Below are 22,449 nucleotides of genomic sequence, written 5' to 3' on the forward strand. Positions count from 1 at the left end.
AGTTGTATATTGGGTTTCCTTATGTAATTTTTCTCCTTAGTTTTCAAGGCATGGGATCGTGTGGTGCTCTGAGGTTGGATAGACAGGTTTTAGGTGCTTTTTCGTATATATGAGATTATGAATGTACATGTATAACAGAAACTATACTATGACTTGGTGCCACAAACTTTGGTGGCTTTAACTCTGCAACTTACTTGCTGAAAAAAAATACACCTTTTCTCTGCAATATCCGCCAGCTTGCCTTAGCATGGTATGGGGTTGCTCAAATTCAGCTATGTTCCGAAGAATTTGACTCAGTTGAAGGTACTTCTTTTGTGATAAGTTTATTTGTTAGTACTTTGGAATGTTATGTACATAAGTGTGTTACCCAAACGGGCAATGCATTATGTTTGTATAATTCACGCTTCTTTGTTCATTACATATTTTTTGACGGGGCGTTTTTCTTTTTTGTTTTTTTGATGTGACATTCATTAAAATTTGCTCTTCAACTATCCTAAAAGGTCTAGATTTATACATGAAATTGTGTGATTTCAATTTTATTTTAGCCACCATCATCATTATTTTAAATCAATTATACCCATAACAATAAATCTTCTTCACTCTTCAGATATCACTTGAAGAACCGTTACCCCACCACCACTTCACTCACGTAAGAAATACACAAAAATCACCCAATATCTCACACCTTCATTTTTGCCATTGTTTTATAGTTGTATTGATGAAGTTTCGATAGAGGTGAAGATTTCGTGGCTCGATTTGAGAGTGGTTTATTTGAAGTTAGGGTATAGATTCATAGGTTATGAGGAAGAAGACGATGTTGCTATCACCGAATAGTGAGCTTCTTTTGCTCTTCAGGCACTTGAACCTGCTTGGATTACATCTCGATGACAAATAGAAGTAGGCCGACAGACAATTCAGATAACTCGAGTTTCGATAACTATAAAAAGAACTTTCTAGTTCTGACCATCGTTGTCACAGAAGTATAATCGTGTTACAAAGTTTTATTCTTAATAAATAAGAAAATATTTGAATCAATCTTGTAAGGCGAAGAGTATATCTAACCCAACTTTTAACATAGGGAAAATTTAAATAATGTCACAAAAATTTAAGAGCAGTTATGAACCTTCTTGTAGGGTGGTTTACAATAAAATTTATTTACACCTATTATTTATACTAAATTAATGAATGCAAAACATATATATCTTCAATGCACATTTTATACTTAATGGCGAATAAATAATAAAATGTGTTCTCTCATTAAATTACTCAATTTGATGTAAATATTGTGTTTGTGCAAGTACTTAGCAGTGCGAACATAAATAAATATCANTAATGATAATAATAAAATAATAATAATAATGATAATAATAAAATAATAATAATAAAATAAAATAAAATATAATAATAAAATAAAATAATAAGAATGATTAAAAAAAATAAAATAATAATAATAATAATAATAATAATTCAATATGGGCAATTTGGAAATTGTATAAAAGAATTAAGGGCAAAAACGTAATATACTTGGTCAACATAAAAGGACTTTTAAGTTAAAAAAAAAAAAAGCTCCCCTCCCCTAGCTTTTAGCTTTTGGCTTAAAATAAGTCAGTTTTTGACTTAAAATAAGTCACTTTGATAATTGTCAAACACTCTAATAAGTCAAAAACTGGCTTTTAAGCCAGTTTGACCAGCTTAAAAGCACATCCAAACAGGCTCTAAATCAATGAATGCAAGACATATATCTCTTCAATACACATTTTATACTTAATGGCGAATAAATAATAAAATGTGTTCTCTCATTAAATTACTCAATTTGATGTAAATATTGTGTTTGTGCAAGTATTTAGCAGTGCGGACACAAATAAATATCAAATTACCCAACTACCCCTAGATATATGCAGAGTGCTCTCTCCACGGGGATAGACAATTTAGTCCAAATAATAAGTAAATTACAACGGCTAATCTAATGAAATATAGCCGTTGGAGACAAAACCCTAGAATCCTCATACCGCAGACAAAAAACCTTCTGAAGAAATTTGTATAAATTCATCAATGAACTGAGAAGAACTTCATCAATCCCTCTCTCTCTCTCTCTCTCTCTCTCTCTCTCTCTATCTCAAGCGAACAAGCAAGCGATTTCATCTCGTGATTTATATTTTTCTGTGCAATTATAACTGTTTCATTTGAATTTGTTTGTCTACAATCTGATTTTGATTTTGCAGGGTTTGTTAATTAAGGATTTTGATTCTTTTGTTTGTTATCTTTGTTCTTGTCGATATTTGTGTTTTTTTCTGGTGCTAACTAATGGATGCAGGATCTTACTCTGGCTCATCAAATAAGAAACAGTCTCGTTGCCCTCTTCAGGAACAACTTCTTCAACGTAAAAATTCTCGTGATAATGTATGCATTCTAAACTCTGAGTCATTCTCTCTATTAGTCATTAATTGTGTTTGATTAGATGGGAATTGAGGGCGGGGGAGGGGATTACGAGGTGGGGAATTGAATTCTCACTAATAAAGTGAAAGTTCAGGTAGCTAACCCCAACTAAGCTACTAAGATTACCCTGTATCTCAAGAATTCATCTTGTCAATAAAGGGGATTTTGATAAAATGAGGATATGGGTTTTCAATAATTTGCCAATTTTGCTTTTGATCTGATTGAGCATCACTGATATGCCCTTGTTCTGTTATTGCCTTGTGTCAAATTATGTGGGTGGTTTGGGTGGAATGGGGGCTGAAACATGAACACGGCGGGGGCTGGGGTTTTCGATTGTCAGAAGCTGTTTTCCCGCTTTCTTTGGAGATGGAAACATGAATATCTCACCAACTGTTGATTTGTTGTCTTTTAACAGTTGGATAGGTTTATTCCAAATCGATCAGCGATGGATTTCGACTATGCACATTACATGCTGACAGAGGGAAGGAAAGGTAAGGAAAACCCAGCTGTCAGCTCTCCCTCCAGAGAGGCATACAGGAAGCAGCTTGCAGAAACTTTCAACATGAACAGGACTCGCATTCTGGCGTTCAAGAACAAACCACCAACTCCTGTTGAGGCCATTCCTAATGAGATTGCCTCTGTTCAACAGAACAAAACTGCAAAGCCCCGTCGATACATTCCTCAGGTAGTTGCATTTTCCTAGACCAAATTCCAATTGTTGCAAAGAAGCACAATCTGCACCAAAGATAACTTTTTTGGATGAAAAGTTTTTAAAGGTTCAATTTGTTTTATATGCAGACTTCTGAGAGGACATTAGATGCTCCAGATATCATGGATGATTACTATTTGAATTTGTTAGACTGGGGCAGAAGCAATGTTCTTTCTATTGCTCTTGGCGGCACTGTGTATCTGTGGGATGCATCTGATGGTGCTACTTCAGAACTAGTCACTGTTGATGAAGAAAATGGCCCTGTTACAAGTGTTAAATGGGCTCCTGATGGTCAACATATTGCTGTTGGTCTTAACAATTCTGAAGTTCAGCTTTGGGATACTACAGCAAATCGACTGGTATGTTTCCTTAATTCTTCTGGTTTCTTCATAGTACAAAAACAAATATTCATATGCTAACATTTTTTAATTCTTTGATGCAGTTGAGAACTTTGAAAGGCGGTCACAGATCCCGAGTTGGTGCTCTAGATTGGAACAATCACATTTTAACAACTGGGGGAATGGATGGTCAAATCATAAACAATGATGTGAGAATAAGGAATCCCATTGTTGACACTTACCAAGGACATCATCAAGAAGTCTGTGGTCTAAAATGGTCAGCCTCTGGCCAGCAATTAGCTAGTGGTGGGAATGACAACCTCCTGCACATATGGGACAGATCAATGGCTTCTTCCAACTCTACAACACAATGGCTTCACAGGCTGGAAGATCATACAGCTGCTGTTAAAGCCCTTGCTTGGTGCCCTTTCCAGGGTAACTTATTGGCCTCTGGTGGTGGTGGAAGCGACAGGTGCATAAAGTTCTGGAATACCCACACTGGTGCTTGCTTGAACTCAATTGATACAGGATCTCAGGTGTGTTCCCTACTGTGGAACAAGAACGAACGTGAGCTGCTAAGTTCTCATGGTTTCACTCAGAATCAGCTCACCCTTTGGAAATACCCTTCTATGGTAAAGGTAGCTGAGCTAACTGGCCACACATCCAGAGTACTTTTCATGGCTCAGGTAAATTTTCATCATTGTTGTATATTTTGCATCATTGTTGTGTTTATACAAAGGTATTCATTTTCTTGTTTATCGTTTTGCAGAGTCCAGATGGTTGCACAGTTGCATCTGCAGCTGGAGATGAAACTCTCAGATTCTGGAATGTATTTGGGACTCCTGAAGTAGCAAAACCTGCACCAAAGGCAAATCCTGAACCATTCGCTCACCTGAACCGTGGTATTCGCTGAATGACAATAGAAAATTGCATGCTGAACATTTCTGTACAGTCTTGTTAATACATATTTACTGGAACAAAAAGACTGCTGACTGAAGAACATATATACTGGAACAAAAGACTGCTGACTGAAGAAGACAATTGTAAATTCAGTTCTAATTTCATTAACTATATTGGTATCCTGGACCAGACCCAACTGTATGTAAAAAGAGATCTTTTTTTTCTCTTTGTTTGATTTGTTGATTCTATTACAGTGGCTGCACACCAATAGTGACAAAAGGCCTGTCCAGGAATATCATATCCCCTTGTACAGTTTTCTGATGATGATATGTATTTCTCAATACAATACAACATGATTTATTTTGAAACTATATCTCCTTTGATAATATTTTTCCCTCCCATCAAGTTACCAATTTTTTCCCAACTTCTTATTACAGGTCCCCATCATGGATATAACCAAACTAGTAAAACATCTATTTACATGTCACCATCACTGAGCAAAGAAAGGCTAACAACCAACTTTTTTTTTTAGTATGTCTTTTTCATGAAAGCATATTTTTTTAACTTCACCTTATCTAAAGTAAAAGTTTTCATCCTTCCTCAGCCATTCAAAAAGTTTGATAGTTAGTGCCCTTAAACGACCCCATGGCCTTCAACAACAAGAGACAAAACTTGTTGCCCATGGAACAACCGAGGCCAAAAGTTGAAAAGTAAAAAAACCATTTTTATTGAAGTATGTGCAAAGCTGGCTTATATTGTCACTATTATGAAGAACTTCAAGTACTTTCTGTATGCCACACAAAATTTTCCTACACTTGGTATATTGTTAAAGGTCAAACAATCTACATAAATGATTTGTTCAAACCAGTTCCCAGCTCTAAGGTAATCAAATGCATATAAAATATGGGGCTTTTGCTCCAAATTAAAGAAGGTGTTCAGCATTTTGTATTTCTAAGAGTACTCAAATTCCTCCTAATCATAAATTCAATTGTCCAGGAAAATAATTCTGAAGTTCAAGTAGTAGGTGAAGCCAAATAGTGACAGCTTTCCTTTCCTCACAATCCAACCCTGTGAAACTAGATCAAGAACCATTACTAATGATAGCTATTCGAAACTACAGAGTTCATACAAGAGTATGTAGCATTGTTGGATTACATACACACATCACCTCCAGATACATGCTACAGGCTACAAATTTCCGACAAAATTAAGCTATCACTGCCATAGCAAATGAAAAAACAAAAAAAATAGTATGATATAGATCACAAAGGAGAGTGTTTCACATACAGAAGACGATTCTTACACCCTTAACACCTCCATTCCTTATGTTTATATGGGTCTAGGGACAATCATGTAGATATGCGTCTCATATAAGTATCTTCATGCACAAAAACTGGCTCCTGACTGGTCTGTGAAGGAAATTGTGGGTGTCCCATTGCAATGCCACCTTGACTTGGAGCTGGTGGACGCCATGGATCGTTGATGTTCTTTGCAGATGTCAAGGAAAGATAATAGGTGATTCCAAGAGCAACACTGGCAAGGGACAAGATAGCAGCTCCAGCAAATACTCCAGGCTTTACAACATAGCAATAGTAGTTGCCGAAATACAAGCTCTCATCACCATGCTGATCATTCAGTGCTGCGCCTGTTAGCAACAATAGAAATGCTATAACAAATGTAAACCTGCATAAGTGGTAAGTAGACTTGTATTAGGGCTTCTTCGGATGATATGTAAGATCAAATTGGTCACCAGAGAAATAACTTCTGATAGTATATTCCGATGCATATGACCCCCAAAACAAATGCAAAATTAGAAGAAAAAAGTCTGATTTGAGGGGCAATGATATCTCAAGGTCAATACAAAAATTGGAGGTCCAACATCATCAGCTAGACTACATTTTTGGAATCACATACTGCAGAGGTTAATCTACAAGGACTACATTCCATGAAGTTTGAATAGGCTGAGGATAAAAAAAGGGAGACAAAAGGAAGTAGGCTTCTGCCCATCTCCCTTGCACATCACCACCTCAACACAGTGCACTGGAAATTGCATCTGTAGGACCAGAAACGTACCATTGGTTGGTGAAGTCATAAGAACGATAACGTATATTTGGATTAATTACTATCCTTTAAAAGAGGAGTAAAAGTCCAACATTATTAAATACTCATATCCACAAGTCACAACACATTCTCAAATTATGATACTTCCAAAAATTGCTAAAAAAGTTTGCACATGCATTCATTACTAGTATGTGAGCCAGCACTACAGCTGTAAGGCAACTTATTGGCTTCAAGAACATTGATAGATATCTTATCATCCTTCTATACAAGACAAAATAGGTTCAACTTTCATTCGTTGGTCAAGATTTGACATTGTAAAGGACAGATCAGAAAAAATACAATAGTGATTTGTTTAAATTAATCTGATGTCAAAGGGTGCTTTTTTTCTTTCTCAGAAAAAAAGAAGAAAAAGTGTTGTGATGTTGAAGGGGCAACAACACAGAATAAGTCAACTTCTGAATGTAGGAATAATGAACGTCTACTTTGCCTTGACTGCATATATATAAGGTTTCTAAGACGTCCCAACACATACAATGCAAGATTCTCACAGAAACTATAGAACAACAATTACTATCTGTTATTATGGTCAACCTCCATTTGATCCACTGCAATGATGACCAACTGAACTTGAATCTAATTAGCAGTAAGCCAAATTACAAGGATACAGAGAAACAAATGAATATTCCTTTTTATCTAAATGTATTGCAATAATGACTACTGAACTTGAAGTTAATAATCAATCCATAACCAACTTACCAGGATACAACAAAACATATTAGTGCTAGCGTCCAATTAGATGCTGATTGATGTTGGCCTTTCCGGCAGCAGACACATCCACTTGCTACATTGATAATTATTTGAGCAACCATAAGAGCCACAGAAGCAGTCAATCCAAGACCCAGTGCAGGACTCCTTGGATATACACATTCTGTAGGAGTCGGAACCTGGACCTGAGAACCCTGAAGAATAATTGGATAGTACTATAAATTAGTCACTACGACCCTCTGAGCAAACCAGGAAACATGAACTCTCTTTACCCCTATATTCTACGGAACCAAAATTCCCAACAGCAAACATGAAATGAAAGTAACTCAAATCCTGTAATCATCCTATGGAATTTAGCATGCAACCAAATTACCATCAAAGGTTTCTTTTTCTTAATCCATTCGCACTCTCTCCATCCACCAAACCCCACCCATAAAACTACTCCCATGCAGTTATGACTTATGAATGATAGCAGGGCAATGAGTGTTATGATCTGAAAGTCAATATACTTGCACATTTCCTCCACTCACCTCCTAGAAACTATTCATTCCCTACCCCTGAGCTACCTCACCGGCAGGTATATTGTAGGAGACAGCGGAGAAAGTCAGCAGGTTTTGAGATATTGCTTGCATTGTCCAATATAAGTTGAAATCTTCTCCACTAAAGTGAAACATACTATTCCCTGATTCAAGGAACAATCATATGGAACTGCAACCAAGATCAGCAGGGACGAAACCAAATCATGGAGTGAGAGTGACACCAAGGTGAGCATATATCTATCTATATCTAGATGCTCAAAGCCTTAACATTCAGAAACCATTCAAATTCAGCTGAATGCGCCCAGACAAACAACAACATACACAGTGGAGTATGGGGAGGGTAATGTGTACACAGCCTTGCCCTACCTTGTGAAGGCAGAGAGAGGTTGTTTCCAATGGAAACTCAGCTGAATACGCCCAGACTCAGCCCAAAAAGTTTTTTCTCCAAAGGAGAGCAAACTTGATGATAAGAATCCAGTCTTTAACAATTGAATTAGAGATGATGGGTTCCCTTACATTGGCCATCACATGACCACTACGTTTTACTAGGAGCAAACATCTCAAGGGCAGAATGTAGTTTCGGCTCAAATTTGACCTCACCTAATAGTCCAAGAACAAAAAAAATCTCTTTTTTCTGTAGGAGTAGCTTGGAATTATAATGAAACTAAAAGGAATAGAATTTGTGTTGTTCATTGTTCATAACCACAAAAGTAAAAGAGCCAAATGACAAAGAACTGAAGAAATCTTCATTTAACCCTACATCTATTAGTATTCTTTGTCTTAGATTATAACAGTAAATTAACCTTTCAGTTCATTTGAACCAAAGATTTGACAAAAATTAAAGAACACAGTATAACCATACCAGTTTTCCAGATTAAACAAATGAACTAAACCTCCCCGACCATAAACAAACAAAGAAAGCAAAATATTTGAAACCCCACAACAAAAAAATGGAATCTTGGGTTTTTCCTTTAAAGGGAAACAATGAACTACCTTAATCCTTGTGGCCTCAGCAGCAAAACCAGTAACGGCAGATAATAGCCCTAGAAATCCCACAACCCCACAAATTATTATCGATTTTCTCTCCATAGCAACTCTTTCTTTCTTGTTTTAGACTGTTGGTGTCACTCAAAAACTGATCTTTTTCGCTGTAAAAAAAGAGCAGCAAACAGAAAAGAAGAAAAAGGGGGCAAAGGGGAAAGTCTAGAGAGGAAGCAATGTAAAGCTTGTGAATTTTAAAAGTGGCAGTGGCACAGAAACTGGATGAGTTCGTCACTCTCTGTATTGTCGTTTAGTGAAAATATATACCACAAATTTTTTCAAGACAAAATTACTGATAATGGGTTGGCAAATTAAACGCCTTTTTTCCTATACGAGATAAGAGTCAAAAAGAGTAAAAACACTTCCACCTTTTCGTAAAAAGTAGTGAGTTTGACTTAATAGGAAATTTAAGAAGACAGTATACCCGTTATGAAAGAGGGGAAAGAAAGGAAAAGCCAAGAATAGGGGCAAAAATTAAGTAATGAAAATAGTGCGAACTCTTCAGTCTTCATGATGGAATTCACTAAAGTAAAATGATTAGTCCACTTTTAAGTGATAATAGTCGTGTTACTAGTAAAAAAATGTCCCTTTCATTAGATAATTTTTTTCGTATAATCATTCAAATATTCTATATTTACCAATTCATATTTATATTGCTTAACAGTATTATCAAGTCTGCCGCTATATTAAATTTGTTGTCAATATTTTTTGCTATAGTAATAAAATAAGAGATGAACCGTGGTGTAGAAATATCAAATATCATTAGGATGTGACAATTTTGCCTTCTTTCTAAACCTGTATATGCCTCTGATCATTCATCATAGTACGACAATGATTATGAAGAATATAAATACTTGATTATATATATTTTAGAAAATTAACAAGTTTTCTTTACACATCGATTGATTTGGATACACGTATCATCAACTCGTTAGTTCTACTCTCCCTTGTAAAAAAAAATGCACACTTGAGCTTCATTTCAAGAACGTGTAATTATATAAGCACAAGCATTTAAGTAACACTTTTTAAGGTATAATAAATCATGAGGAAAATTTTGAATTGATAAAAGATGTTACTGAAGACCATAAACTAGTAATGCTCCAACACCACCAATACCAGCAATGAGACCAATAATGACACCAATTGGTGGCAATCCTCCTCCAATTGCTCTCCCAGTGTTAACATCATATCTTGCAAACCTCTTCTTTGGTGCTATGCATTGTGGACATGCATAGTCCTCGGGCTGCATCCAACAAACGCAACAAATTATAACGTTATTTGTCTATGCACGTAAATATACAAATGCTCAGGCATAAAGTAAGTAGGAGTACAAAGACAATCAAGAGGTTAGCCTGTAAGTAGAACCTACATACCAAAAAGAGGGCGCTATGTGCTTGGTGGATCTAGTAAGGTGGTGAGTGTAGGCTATATGGCAGAGCCATTAGTTTTTTTTATTTGCAATTAGGTCCCCTCTCTACTCTTTATATCAATACATCATTTGTCTTGAAACAAAAGAGATTGTGGTTGTTGTCTCATTGACGCTGTCATCTTGAGGAAGAGTTGTAGAGTGGAAATAACTTAATCCTACGTTAATCCGACATGACTCAATTTGGTATGCCCATCTACTTATTTTGTATAAAATTATGTTCGATCTAGTGTTTATAATGTTAAAATGCCAACAATTTCAAGGAGAAGCAGAGACTTCAGAAGATCCAAAATTGTCTAACAAGTTCCGAGATAATATCTCAGAAAGTCATTCAACTATGGACTCACAGAGTCAGTCAACTATGAGCTCATAGTTGAGTGACCATTTGAGATATTATCTCAACAAGTTTCTGAAGCCCAAAAAAAGAGATTATAAGCTTGTATTGGAACACATATAAAGTAGAGTGCAGAAACTTGCCTGTTCATCGAAAGACTTAGGCAAGGTGTATATGTAACCACAGTCGAGGCAAATGTGTGTTGCTCTGACCTGAAGACAATGAACTATAGACGATTACGCAAAGAAACAAATACAAAGGATGAACATCAAGCAAATACAAATTATATATGAACATCTTTAATGATGCACAGATCAATACTTGCCTTTTGAGCATCAGTTAGTTTCCTTCCAAATTGAGGAGGAGCAGGACGTTTGGGCAATCTTTTAACATCTACATCAGCACCTCTGCATCAAAATATCAACCAATTGAAGTATGTTAAACTCACATCTTTTGTTAATACAGACATCATTACTCATACGCAGCGATGTTTTATTTCATAAGATCATTAAAATGTTTCACTGCTAACCTGCTAATGACGAAGTAGACAGAATCAGGCTTGGCCTGTATGGCAGTTTTCGTAAATCCAAGCTTATCAGCTGGCCACAGTTCGTCACCGAAGAAGCTACTTGTGTAGACTACCTGGTCACCAACCTTAAGGCCTGCCCTTGCAGCATTACCGCCATTCTCTATACCCTAATTCATTCAAAACAGAACAACAAAAAAGCTCTTAACATCAACAATTCATTTCGTATTAGGCAACTTTTGCACCAGTAGTGTAAAACAGTTTTACATTGTCCGTGGATAAAATGTCACTACTCACTAGTCGATCTAAAATTGATAGTGGAGCCAATAATTCCAACAAGGAGACTAAAAAAATGCAAAATTGCCACACTGAGATTTTAATTTATGACATAAAACAATTTTTGAACCCCTTCATCACTGCACTAGAACATTTTCTTATGTTAAGGAGATTCAACAATTTCTATATAACCAAAAATTAAGTCATTTGTGTCGCGGAGTATCTCTTTTTGCCTAAGGGGATTCAATTGAACCCCTCGCGTTCACCTAGTTCCATAACTTGTACAATATGGTTCAACCAAAAAAACAGGCTGATTAGACCTAGTTACTAGACCACAACTTGTGAGAATTTCTTTAGTAATTGCCTCATTAAAACAGAACGAAATAAATCGACATAATGGAGAGCAACAAATTACAAACCGTAATGAGAACTCCACCACCTTGCTTTGGACCTAAAGTGAGTCCCAATGGCTTATCAACTTCAACTTCGATATTCTTCGCAGCAGCTGCTTTTCTTGCAGTAATCTCAAGGCCTCTACTTCCACTATTGCTAGTAGCATTCCTTTTACTCTCTGCGACTAAGAACGAATTCGAAACACCCCTTTTGGCCTCTTGTAATGATAGCCCTTGAAAACTAGTTTTCTGAAGAGGTAAAGTATTTTGATCAGAAGATGTTCAAATTTGACATGTTTATACCATGAAAAGAAATCAAGCCTCCAGGCAGGGATAGAGCCAGGTAAGGTTGGGGGTTCAAACCTCTTTTAACGGAAAATTATATTATTTATACATTGTTAAAATTACTTTTTATGTATATATAATAGATGTTGAACTCCTTTTGGCTTGTTTGAACCCGTGAAAATCATGGTTCCGCCTCTAGGTGAAGACGCCTATTGAGACATAACACAACACATTTTGGTAATTATATTAGATTAAGCAGATTTAACCTTCAATTAATTGAAATACGCACTTCTGATCCCTACATACTAAAAACACACATTCCTTATGATCAAAAAGCTCAAATGTGTTTACTCAAATAGACAAAAATCAGAATTTACACATAATTGAAGGACTAAACATGCTATTATCCCTACATAATGTTTTTAAATGAGATGATCGCAGACTTCGACTATAACGAATTGAATTATACCTGGGATGGAGTGGTGGATGACTTGAGAGATGGGATAGAGGAATTAGATTTGGTGATGCTAAGATTTCTTGAGTAGGAAACAGAGCAAGAAGAGGAAGCAGCACCAGCAACAACAGCAGATGCCATGATTTTTTAATTTTAGTTTTGGATGTGGTGTGGTGTGGTGTGCTGTGTGCCTTTAATTTGTGTTCATGTCAGCAAATTATGTGGAGAGGATAACACTCCAGTGGCAGATAGCTTGGCCTTACATGTGAGCCACACGCCCCACTGCACTATTCTACTACCTTTTATCTGTTTTATACCATAGTTTATTCTCAAAAAAAAAATTTGATGAGAAATAAATTATTTTTGATCAATAAATTAAAAACGCACATGATAATTGTTTAGACAAACTTTTATAAACAACTTTTTAATTTATGAAAAATAACTCTTGTTATTACTTCTATACACTTTTTTTTTTTCCTCAAAATCTTAACCTAACACCTTATATTTTTAAAAATACTTATTTTCTTTTAAAAACTTAGTTCAATATCTCAATTTTTTAAATACATAACCACTTTTAACTTCCCAAAAATTTGATCAAATAAACTATAACAAACCGTGTTCGAAAACAGATGAGTCCCTTTGGGGGCTGCAAGAAAAGGTATTTTCTCAATTCATTTTATGGAACACATTTTTCTATTTAAGTTGTTCAGAAAAAAAAAAGTACTTTTTGTTATATTTAAAACAATTTAAATATGTATAAAAAAATTTAAGTTAAAATAAAATAAAAAGTGTTAATAGCTCCTATAAAATTACAATGATCACCAAAAGACGTGAGGTAGGACATGACATTTCCTTCGAAAAGAGCCCTCTATACGATGCAAATCCAGATTAATCAGAGTCTCATGTGAATTTTGAATACCGAATGAAAAAATATATATAAAAATTACCAGGCATAGTGGGAGTGGCCAGCACAAGATTACTCTTTATGAAAATGTCTACGCAACACCATTTCTGTCCTCATAAAATGGTAGAGGCATTGGGCCTATTCTTGATAGATTAGATGTATAGTATAACTACAGATTGAAATACTGATACCTATAGATAATTATATTGATTTTGACGTTGAGTAGATGGGTAAGTACTCTTTCATCTTTAATTAGAGATTTTTGGTTCAAGTCCTTTTGGATACAAAATTCTCTTTGTTAAGGAGCGTTTTATTTGTGAAACATTTGCAAATGAAACACTTGTGTTCCAAACGATTCCTAAATGCTCTTGAGATAATATTTTCTTTCTTACTTACCAAATATTAAAAATAAATTAAAAACTCACTTATTTTTCAAGAAAATATTTCTGTGGAGAACATACCATACACTTTGTCTTACACAAATTATATCCTATATTCATAGTCGACGAGAAAGAAATTGTTACATCGAAAGAATTATATTGTTATTATTAATTGTTGATTAGCTAATCTTCATAAAATTGTGTATTTTGAATTTTATAATCGTAAATATTTATTTATTAAAAAAAAGAGATACAGGATTTATTAATGTAGTGCTTTAGGATATTTTGGTATTTTTATTTATGAACTATGATTTGATCATTTGATAATTTTATAAGAATAGTAGAAATTTTGATAATTTTCACAATTTATAAATTTACATATTTATGAAAAAACATTACATATCCAAATAAAACTTCAATTTTAAACTAATCTAATTTCATATAGTATATCCAAAAGCAAAGAAGTAAATTATGGAAAATACTTTATCAAAAAATAATTCTAAACATAGGCGTACCCAGGAAAAGGTCACTGGGTTCACGTGATTCCATGCTCCCTCTCGAAATCATGTATAGTAATGCTATATTTTTAAAAAAATATTCAACTATTGATATGTGAATCCATAGTTGAAATATCATGCAGTGTGATTATGATTGAATACACCTCTCTAAGTGAGGTTAGAAATTTGAATGATTTCAGGTTGAGTGTAATTTTATATAGATAGTGATCTATCAACTAGGCTACGATGCATCGGGGAAATTGGATTATGATGTACAATTCACTCGATTAAGAATTATTTTGATGTCTTTTCATGTTTGTGTAGGGGTAGAAATTTCATGATTTTCTACCAGACGAATTTTATTGTTTAAACTCTTAAATCATGAAAAAAGTTTAGAAGAGGGAAAAAAAATAGAATCGTATTCATATTATTTATCAATAAAATTATATTCCTTATAGTAGTAAAAGAATCACATATTATAATTTTTGTATGTTTGATTTTGGCTTACCACCTCTCAATTTGAAACTTCAAACAAATTCACAATCCTTTCTCCAAACGTACTTATTCATTAAATATCTTTATGCGTAAAATAAATATCTAAGATAATAAAAAGGAAGAAAACTCTATTTTATTCATTTTGAGATTTGATTAATTTGTCAAATTTTTTTAAAAAAATATTTTAATTAAAAATAAAGGATAAATACGGCCCACCAATCTTTGGCGGTAATCGTTTATATTCTTTCACTTTCAACCTTACAAGCTTTTCAGATTAAATACTTACAAATTAAAGTTCAAAACTAGAAATTTGGCAAACAATATCCACAAACACCAGATATTTGGAGTATATTTTTAGTTTTATTTTGTAAGTTGCTCCTATTTTCTATCCCAATAAATAAATAAACTGTATCTGCTAAATTGTCACATTCCAGCTGATTAGCTATTCTAATGTTTTATAATAATAACACGAGTCCAAAAATAAAAAAATAAAAAATCAAACATGTCGACTTTCTTTCTTTATTGTCTCACAAATTAGACTGGAAACCATGTAACTTGGAATGTTTACATTTTTAAAATAACAAAGTGGTGCATACAAGTAATCTACAAATGGAAGAAATGAATAATTCAATTTGATATAACTATATGATAGTTACATGTTATATAATCGAATCAAATCGAACTACTTTTGATTTGGTATGGTATGCACTAATGAAGAATTAAATCGAATCATAAGATAATTGAATCAAAGAACAAAAATGTCACCACTAAATCAAGTGACTAAAAGTTGATTGAAAATATTAACGTCTGAATTTTTTTGGGTGTACTTTTCAAATGTTGAAATTCCTTCGATCTCATTCCCATTTAGCATATGCTCAAATCATCCTTTGATTGGAATAATGGTTAAGATGGAGACTAATTCATTCTGTATTTCTTAAAATTTATATAACAAAAGTAAAGGCCACTTGTATCTTAAATTAAAAAAATTGCCACACATTTTAATTATATTAGAGAAGATGTAGAGGCTATATAATGTGATAACAACTCATATTTTAATCAATATGAACACTAAAATTCCAAGGATTTCACAATTGAAATAAAAATTTGGTACGTAAATAATATAACACAAAGGCCAATAATTTGAATGGATCTCTAGTATCATGTCTTGAGTTGGTACCAATAAAGATTGCATGATAAGTGCTATTCAATATTAGTTAGAGACTTAACTTGTGAGATTAGACGTAAAAACAGATGGTGTTCGAGATAGACTAGACTTTTTTGGGGTCTAAAATGATATTTTCTCTTGTAAAAATATGACATTTGGGTCTAATTCAATCCCAAAAGCTAGTTCATGAGGGGAAGATTATCCAAGTCAAAAACCACCCGTCCATTCCCTATCCAATGTAGGGCTTTTACCGACTCTAACATCTCTACCCATTTTATGGGCCACATTTTTCATTTTAGTTGGTCATAAAAAATGGAGATGATTTATCTATTTAAAAAGAACATTAAAAATTTATAATTTTTAGAAAAGAATTTTAATAATTCATACAAACTACAAGGGTTGGGATAGTGGAAGTCGCCACCAAGATTACGCTTTGATGAGAATGTTGTCCTCATAAAATGGGGTACGCAATAGAGGCATGGACCTATTCTTGTTCATGATAGAGGAAATAATTTGATGTTAGATGACCATAATGTCACACATACTAAAATGATACTATAAAATAGTGTCAAAAAAATTAAATTTTACATCAAAAATATGTGTAGTAAAATATAGTGTATGATTAGAGATGACCTTCGTGCTATATGTTAATAATAATATCCATAAGAAACGTTGTTGTTGAAAAGCCTCAATACCAATAATTACAACATTTGCATACAAATAAAGTTTGAACTTTAGTGAAACTGAAACAAGATAGAGTACTTTATTTGAAGTAAATAAGTTTACAACAAGAAGACATTACACATGTTATTGGTAACAACGGTAAGTGATGTCTGGGGAGGATAGAGATTGTTTCCATTTTGATACGATTTGACTAACAATTGAAACCAGTTCCACCAAGTTTCTGTTTTGTGATTTGATCCATGTTGTTCCTGATTTTGGTGAAGTAACTAGAAAAATATCTGTGGGTTGAGCTTTGAAACATTGTTGCGTCCTCTTAATTCCTTTAAGTGCTCCCAAAGTAAGCCAAAAGGACTTATATTGGTAAAGATGCTCAGTTCTCCAACCTTTTTCTTTGGGAAGATTTGTGAGCATATCATTGTCATCATTTTTTGTGTATTCATCATCATCGTGTTTACTTTGACAAACCGACATGTTTGTCTATGGAGATATAGGATTTAATAAACTCTACACCAAATTCCTAGAGTGAGTTCATCTGCTTGAATGTGTTTACTCAAATAGACCAAAATCAGAATTTACAAATAATTGAAGGACTAAACATTCCATTATCCCTACATAAATAATTTAAAATATGTTTTAAATGAGATGATCACAGACTTCGACTATAACTAATTAAATTATACCTGGGATGGGAGTGGTGGATGACTTGAGAGATGGGATGGAGGAATTAGATTTGGTGATGCTAAGATTTCTTCAGTAAGAAATAGTGGTGTAGCCAGGAATTTCATGAAGGGTGTCCAAACTTTTAATAGTAAATTTTTTTTAAAAAAAAACGACTGTTTAAATTACCAAAACAAATAATCAAGTTAAGCAATAATTAATTAAATATAAGAATATTTTTAATAGAATTATAAGTGTATAATTCAAAACTAACATAAAGAAAATAAACTACTATTGAAAACATAATTTAAATATAGGCTAAAGTATTCATTACCCTCCTGAACTTGAAGCTTTTTATTCGGTGTACACCTAAACTATATTCCGTTTTAATTACCCCCCGAACTTGTTTATTCCTCAATCACGTACACCTTTTTTGTCCACCTGCTCCTATATTGTGACTACACGCGTGCGACAACTGGCAAAAATGGTGATGTGGATTTCCACCTGGATAAATAATAGCCAACTAGATTAATTAATATGGCAAAAAATAAATATCAAACATTCAATGTTTAAAAGTTATTTTTGAATAAGGGTTGATTTCGCGGAACTCCTTCTGGATTTGGGTTTTTCTAAACGTGAAGTTGGTCGATTAAATTTCAAATTTGTCTGAGATTCTTACCAAGTAAGTGTTAATCTTTGTTTCCTTTAGTTTTCATTTACATTTTGCCCTATTTTTCGGTTAAAATATGCCAAATATTAAAGAAAAATGGAGATTTTACGTTTTTTTACCGTTGTAGCTTTATGATGTGGCAAAAAATCACTTCCTCGCACGTCTAGTAGAGTGTGTTATCAATTTCTACGCCAGGTGGACAATAAAAGTGTACGCGATGGAGGAATAAACAAGTTCGGGGGTAATTAAAACGGAATATAGTTGAGGTGTACACCGAATAAAAAGCTTCAAGTTTAGGGGGGTAATGAATACTTTAGCCTTAAATATATTATTACAATTGAACTCGACGAGGTTTTATATCCTGAAACGTTCTTATAATAGACTCATTAGAAATAGTACGAAATACTTTCTTTTATACATAAGACACTATACAACCGTCTAAAAACTCATCATTCATTCGATTTCGCAAGTCATTTTTAATATACTTCATTGCCGAGAAATCTCTTGCAACGGTTGCAGTAGCAACTGGAAGAAGCAAAGTAAATTTCACTAAGCGAAAATATAAGTGGATAAGTTAATTATTTCTTTGTCTCTACCAATTTTCTTGAAAATTCACCAAGTCCACCTAAATTAGAGAATCTTTTATTAGTATCGCGTACATCGATAATGTAATTAGCAAGTTGATTCTGAAGAACACCCATACTAAATTGATCAAAGTCATCAGGATATAATTCAACCATTCTCATTATTTTTCCGATGTCAAATCTAGAAAATGAATTAACTGGATTCAAGCAAGCTACTCCATGAAATAAATCACTTGTCACCTCATTGAAACGATCATTAAGTTCTTGAAGTTGCCAATCAATAATCTTATAAAATACTTCCACTAGAAAATGATGTAAAACAATATGATCAACAATTTTACGTCGTGATCTTCCAGAGTTAGAATAGGGCTCATCAAAATTGGGTATCAAGATGTCCTTATTCCATAAGGAAAAAAGTATTAAAATTTAAGGAAATCTTATTCCACAAGAAAAATGTATTAAAATTTAAGGAAATAATTCAATTTTAATTGAAAAAAATCCACAAGGAAAAAGTATTAAACTTAAGGAAATCTTATTCCACAAGGAATAGGTATTAAAATTTAAGGAAATAATTCAATTTTAATTGAGAAAGAGAAAATATATAATTACCCCGTTAAACTTGTACCCTTTTTTTAAGTAGACACCTAAAGTTTGCGGGATCCTATTACCCCATGGAATTATTTATATTCACGATAAATACACCCTTTTCAGCCATTTCTACTGCAATTGTGTTCTCACGAAAATTGGGCGCGTGAAGGAGTAGTATTACAACCCCAAACCAGTGTTAAAATACCATGTGGCATTTTAATTTGATTTTTCTAATTAATAAATTAGACCCATCTTCCCCAAATCGCCATTAATAGCCTTTTAAGAAGCTTTTTCAACAGGCCAAAAATTAAAAACCACCATTCTTTCTCAAATTTTGTATTTTAAAATGCGATATTATTAGATTCTATCTTCTTCTTTTCAAAACTTAACTAAATTGTCTTCTCTTTCCTAAAACTTAAAGATCGAAAATGGTAATGCTATTAGATAAAGAAGATGATTTAGGATGAAAATGATGATTTAAATTTTGGTTTGATAGAACTTCTAATTTTCATATTTGATTATTTGTCATGATGTAGTAGTGATTAAGTAGTGCAATGATGGTGTTGTCACTATGATTTGTGGTGGTGGAATTCAAAAAACAAATTTGAGAGATCAGAGGCAAAGTAGAAATTTAAAAGAGAAAAAATTCAAAAAAGGAAAGAAAACGAAATAAAATAGAAAATTAAAGGCAAAAATGAAAAGAATTAAAAGTTAAATTGTGAATGACAGGTGGTAGATTAGGGTTGATGCGTGATTTGTACCTGCCTTATTTCAACTGAGAATGACCGAAAAAGGAGGTATATATGTTACTTTAAAATAATTTCGTGGGTAATAGGACTCACGCAAACTTTAGGTGTCTACTTCAAAAATTGGTATAAGTTTGATGGGGTAATTATGTATTTTCATTGAGGAAAAAATAGTTAGTGGAGGTGGGATTCAAACTTGGGTCCCTAGAGCCAATCATAACACTATTAACCACCAAGCTACTGAACATTTATGTTAAAATTACACATGTTTATTTACTTAATTGAATGGGATAAGGGTTTGAAAAATACGGTATTAAATAGTCTAGGGAGGTAATAGGTCCTTATGAAAGTTTAGTATCGCAACAGCAAATCCGACCAAAGTTGGGTATTTTTCAGACCCTTATCTCTAATTGAATTGAAGAAGTCAAAACAATTAGAGAAAAGGGAAACACCCTTGCGGGGAATCAAACTGGGGAAAAGAGTGGGATTGCGCCAGCTATTGCCAATTCCACTGTGCATTATTTTGTTATTTTAGGGTGTCCAATTTCTATATATACCAATATAAAGTCAAAATTTTACGGTCTATGTAATATTATTTTTCGACGAAGGGGTCTACGTGGCTCCGCCCCTGGTAAGAAACAGAGCAAGAAGAGGAAGCCATGATTTTTTATTTTTAGTTTTGGATGTGGTGTGGTGTGTGCCTTTAATTTGTGTTCATGGCAGCAAATTATGTGGAAAGGATAACAATCCAGTGGCAGATAGCTTGGCCTTACATGTGAACCACACGCCCAACTGCACTATTCTACCGTTTTATGTTTTATAGAGAAAACATCCAAATGCCTCCTCAAGTTATGTGTGGATTTTCAACTATACATTTATTTTTTACTAAGGTTTTATTATCCCTTGAATTACTTTAAAATTGATCAAGTAACCTCTTAAATGCTGACATGGCATAGAAAATGCATTTCACTCTCTTTGGGAGAGTGAGAAACAAAAAACAATTAAAAAAGAACATTTTTATCTATTTTTATTATAATTAAATTGTATATTTTTCTCTTTTTTTTCGTTTTATTTATTAATTTTTTAAAGAAAAATTATCCCTTTTAATGGAGGGAATTGCTATCCCTTTCACTTCTATGGGAGAAGAAGATAGCAGTCCCAACATTCCCATCTCTGATAGATGATAAATCCTAATATTTGATAGAAAAACTAATCGAACGAGCCGGCGATGAGGAAGAAATAATCACTGGAAAAGATGAACTCACCGACAAATTTGAAAATTTATTCTTGAGCTTCGAAGCTCTTTAATAATGGTTGTCCATGGATTTGTATTTCCTCCTTATTTGTCAATTTTTTTCTTTAACTCAAATCAATTGATCTAAATGTTTTCAAACTCAAGAACTCAACAATGGGATTCCCATAAAGGATTCAATTTAGTCTCTACAATTTGTAATTGAAAATGAAAATTTTCAGATTTGGATTCAAACCCAACAACCCACAATTTTTATTTTTTTATTTTAATAGCTTCGTAGGTCAGTGTGGTTTTCTGATTTTTGGCTTAAATCTTCACACCTAATTCGAAATCAATTAACAAGTAATGTGTATATTCAATACACCAAACCCAATCACATTCACAAACTTCCAAGATTTGCACAAATTCGATGAACACAATGAAGAACAATAGTTTTTTTTCCCTTCAAATTTTAAGAAATTAATAAAGCTAAGAAAACAATTGAAGGATTTAAGGTAAGTATTATAGAAATCTATAGTTTGAAGGATCAATTTGTGTGTGTGTATATCGATTACAAATTTTAAAAGAAAAAGAAAAGAGGTAAAATAGAATAAAGATGAAAGAAGAATCTAAAAAAAGATTTTTTAAAAAATTATTATATATGCCTGACAGCTGGCAGTGCGTGCCCACTACTTCAAGTTATGAATGTGGGTGTATAGTTTTAGGGTGATATTTATATCGTTTTAAAGTAGTTCAAGGGGGTAATAGGATCTCCGTAAAGTATAAGTGTGTAGTTGAAAATCGGACAATAGGTTGGGGGGTCATTTGGCTATTTTCTCTATGTTTTATATTAAGTTGCGCATCCGTATCGAATTCTCCTACAAGACACTATTTTTTGTGAATCCAACAAGCACCCTTTGATATTTTTGAAGAGTCCGAACAATATAAGTTTTATATAATCTGGTTGATCAAACATCTAAAATAGTTTATTTTGAAGAAAAATAAATTGTGTTTGATTAATAAATTTAAAATACACGTAATTAGTATTTTGACAAACTTTTAAAAATGGCTTCTAAGTATATTTTTTCCAAAAAAAAAATTATTATTTTTTAATTCCTTTTAGCTTCTGAAAAACAACTTTTGTTATTTTCTATAAATACTTATTTTCTCTTCAAGCTTGACGAAATAACTTACTTTTTTAAAAGTATTTATTTTCTTTCAAAAATTTAGTGAAATACCTTACCTTTTTTTTTTTTTTTTTGAAATAAGTATTTTTAACCCTTTTTATAACTTAATCAAATAGACTATTAGACGTAAAAATTACCGGTGTTTGAGATAGACAAGAATTATTTTGGGGGCTGCCAAA

At 33.3% G+C, this 22,449-nt stretch overlaps 3 protein-coding genes across 4 annotated transcripts; 1 reads left to right on the forward strand and 2 right to left on the reverse strand.

The window, feature by feature from the left end:
• Positions 1-1,861: 1,861 nt before the first annotated feature.
• On the forward strand, positions 1,862-4,751 carry LOC125857779 (cell division cycle 20.2, cofactor of APC complex-like). 2 transcript variants are annotated; one of them, XM_049537421.1, is made up of 5 exons: positions 1,862-2,400; positions 2,852-3,121; positions 3,235-3,504; positions 3,588-4,169; positions 4,253-4,751. In XM_049537421.1, the coding sequence occupies exons 1-5, from the start codon at positions 2,305-2,307 to the stop codon at positions 4,394-4,396; spliced, it is 1,362 nt and encodes a 453-aa protein (XP_049393378.1). In that variant the 5' UTR covers positions 1,862-2,304; the 3' UTR covers positions 4,397-4,751. The 2 variants fall into 2 exon arrangements, with proteins under 2 accessions (XP_049393378.1, XP_049393377.1); XM_049537420.1 differs by having other exon boundaries at positions 3,588-4,461.
• Positions 4,752-5,484: 733 nt separating this feature from the next.
• Positions 5,485-9,024, reverse strand: LOC125860230 (protein MODIFYING WALL LIGNIN-1). Its single transcript, XM_049540154.1, has 3 exons — positions 8,742-9,024; positions 7,201-7,403; positions 5,485-6,066 (listed from the first exon to the last, which is right to left on the reverse strand). The coding sequence occupies exons 1-3, from the start codon at positions 8,835-8,837 to the stop codon at positions 5,733-5,735; spliced, it is 633 nt and encodes a 210-aa protein (XP_049396111.1). The 5' UTR covers positions 8,838-9,024; the 3' UTR covers positions 5,485-5,732.
• A 724-nt stretch (positions 9,025-9,748) lies between these two features.
• Positions 9,749-12,655, reverse strand: LOC125860614 (protein MET1, chloroplastic). Its single transcript, XM_049540611.1, has 6 exons — positions 12,498-12,655; positions 11,771-11,992; positions 11,079-11,245; positions 10,875-10,956; positions 10,693-10,761; positions 9,749-10,032 (listed from the first exon to the last, which is right to left on the reverse strand). The coding sequence occupies exons 1-6, from the start codon at positions 12,621-12,623 to the stop codon at positions 9,862-9,864; spliced, it is 837 nt and encodes a 278-aa protein (XP_049396568.1). The 5' UTR covers positions 12,624-12,655; the 3' UTR covers positions 9,749-9,861.
• Positions 12,656-22,449: the final 9,794 nt, after the last annotated feature.

This window comes from Solanum stenotomum, chromosome 3 (genome assembly GCF_019186545.1).
Source record: "Solanum stenotomum isolate F172 chromosome 3, ASM1918654v1, whole genome shotgun sequence".
Lineage (NCBI taxonomy): Eukaryota > Viridiplantae > Streptophyta > Magnoliopsida > Solanales > Solanaceae > Solanum > Solanum stenotomum.

What these genes read in the sequence shown, in the direction of transcription:
- LOC125860230 (XM_049540154.1), bottom strand. Translation starts at nt 8,837, where the DNA reads ATGGAGAGAAAATCGATAATAATTTGTGGGGTTGTGGGATTTCTAGGG. An exon ending in CTGAGGCCACAAGGATTAAG is followed by an intron (nt 7,404 to 8,741) that starts GTAGTTCATTGT and finishes ATTATTCTTCAG; the next exon opens with GGTTCTCAGGTCCAGGTTCC. An exon ending in ATATGTTTTGTTGTATCCTG is followed by an intron (nt 6,067 to 7,200) that starts GTAAGTTGGTTA and finishes CCACTTATGCAG; the next exon opens with GTTTACATTTGTTATAGCAT.
- LOC125860614 (XM_049540611.1), bottom strand. Translation starts at nt 12,623, where the DNA reads ATGGCATCTGCTGTTGTTGCTGGTGCTGCTTCCTCTTCTTGCTCTGTT. An exon ending in GTGGTGGAGTTCTCATTACG is followed by an intron (nt 11,246 to 11,770) that starts GTTTGTAATTTG and finishes TGAATGAATTAG; the next exon opens with GGTATAGAGAATGGCGGTAA. An exon ending in AACTAACTGATGCTCAAAAG is followed by an intron (nt 10,762 to 10,874) that starts GCAAGTATTGAT and finishes CATTGTCTTCAG; the next exon opens with GTCAGAGCAACACACATTTG.
- LOC125857779 (XM_049537420.1), top strand. Translation starts at nt 2,305, where the DNA reads ATGGATGCAGGATCTTACTCTGGCTCATCAAATAAGAAACAGTCTCGT. An exon ending in GTAAAAATTCTCGTGATAAT is followed by an intron (nt 2,401 to 2,851) that starts GTATGCATTCTA and finishes GTCTTTTAACAG; the next exon opens with TTGGATAGGTTTATTCCAAA. An exon ending in CCCGTCGATACATTCCTCAG is followed by an intron (nt 3,122 to 3,234) that starts GTAGTTGCATTT and finishes TTTTATATGCAG; the next exon opens with ACTTCTGAGAGGACATTAGA.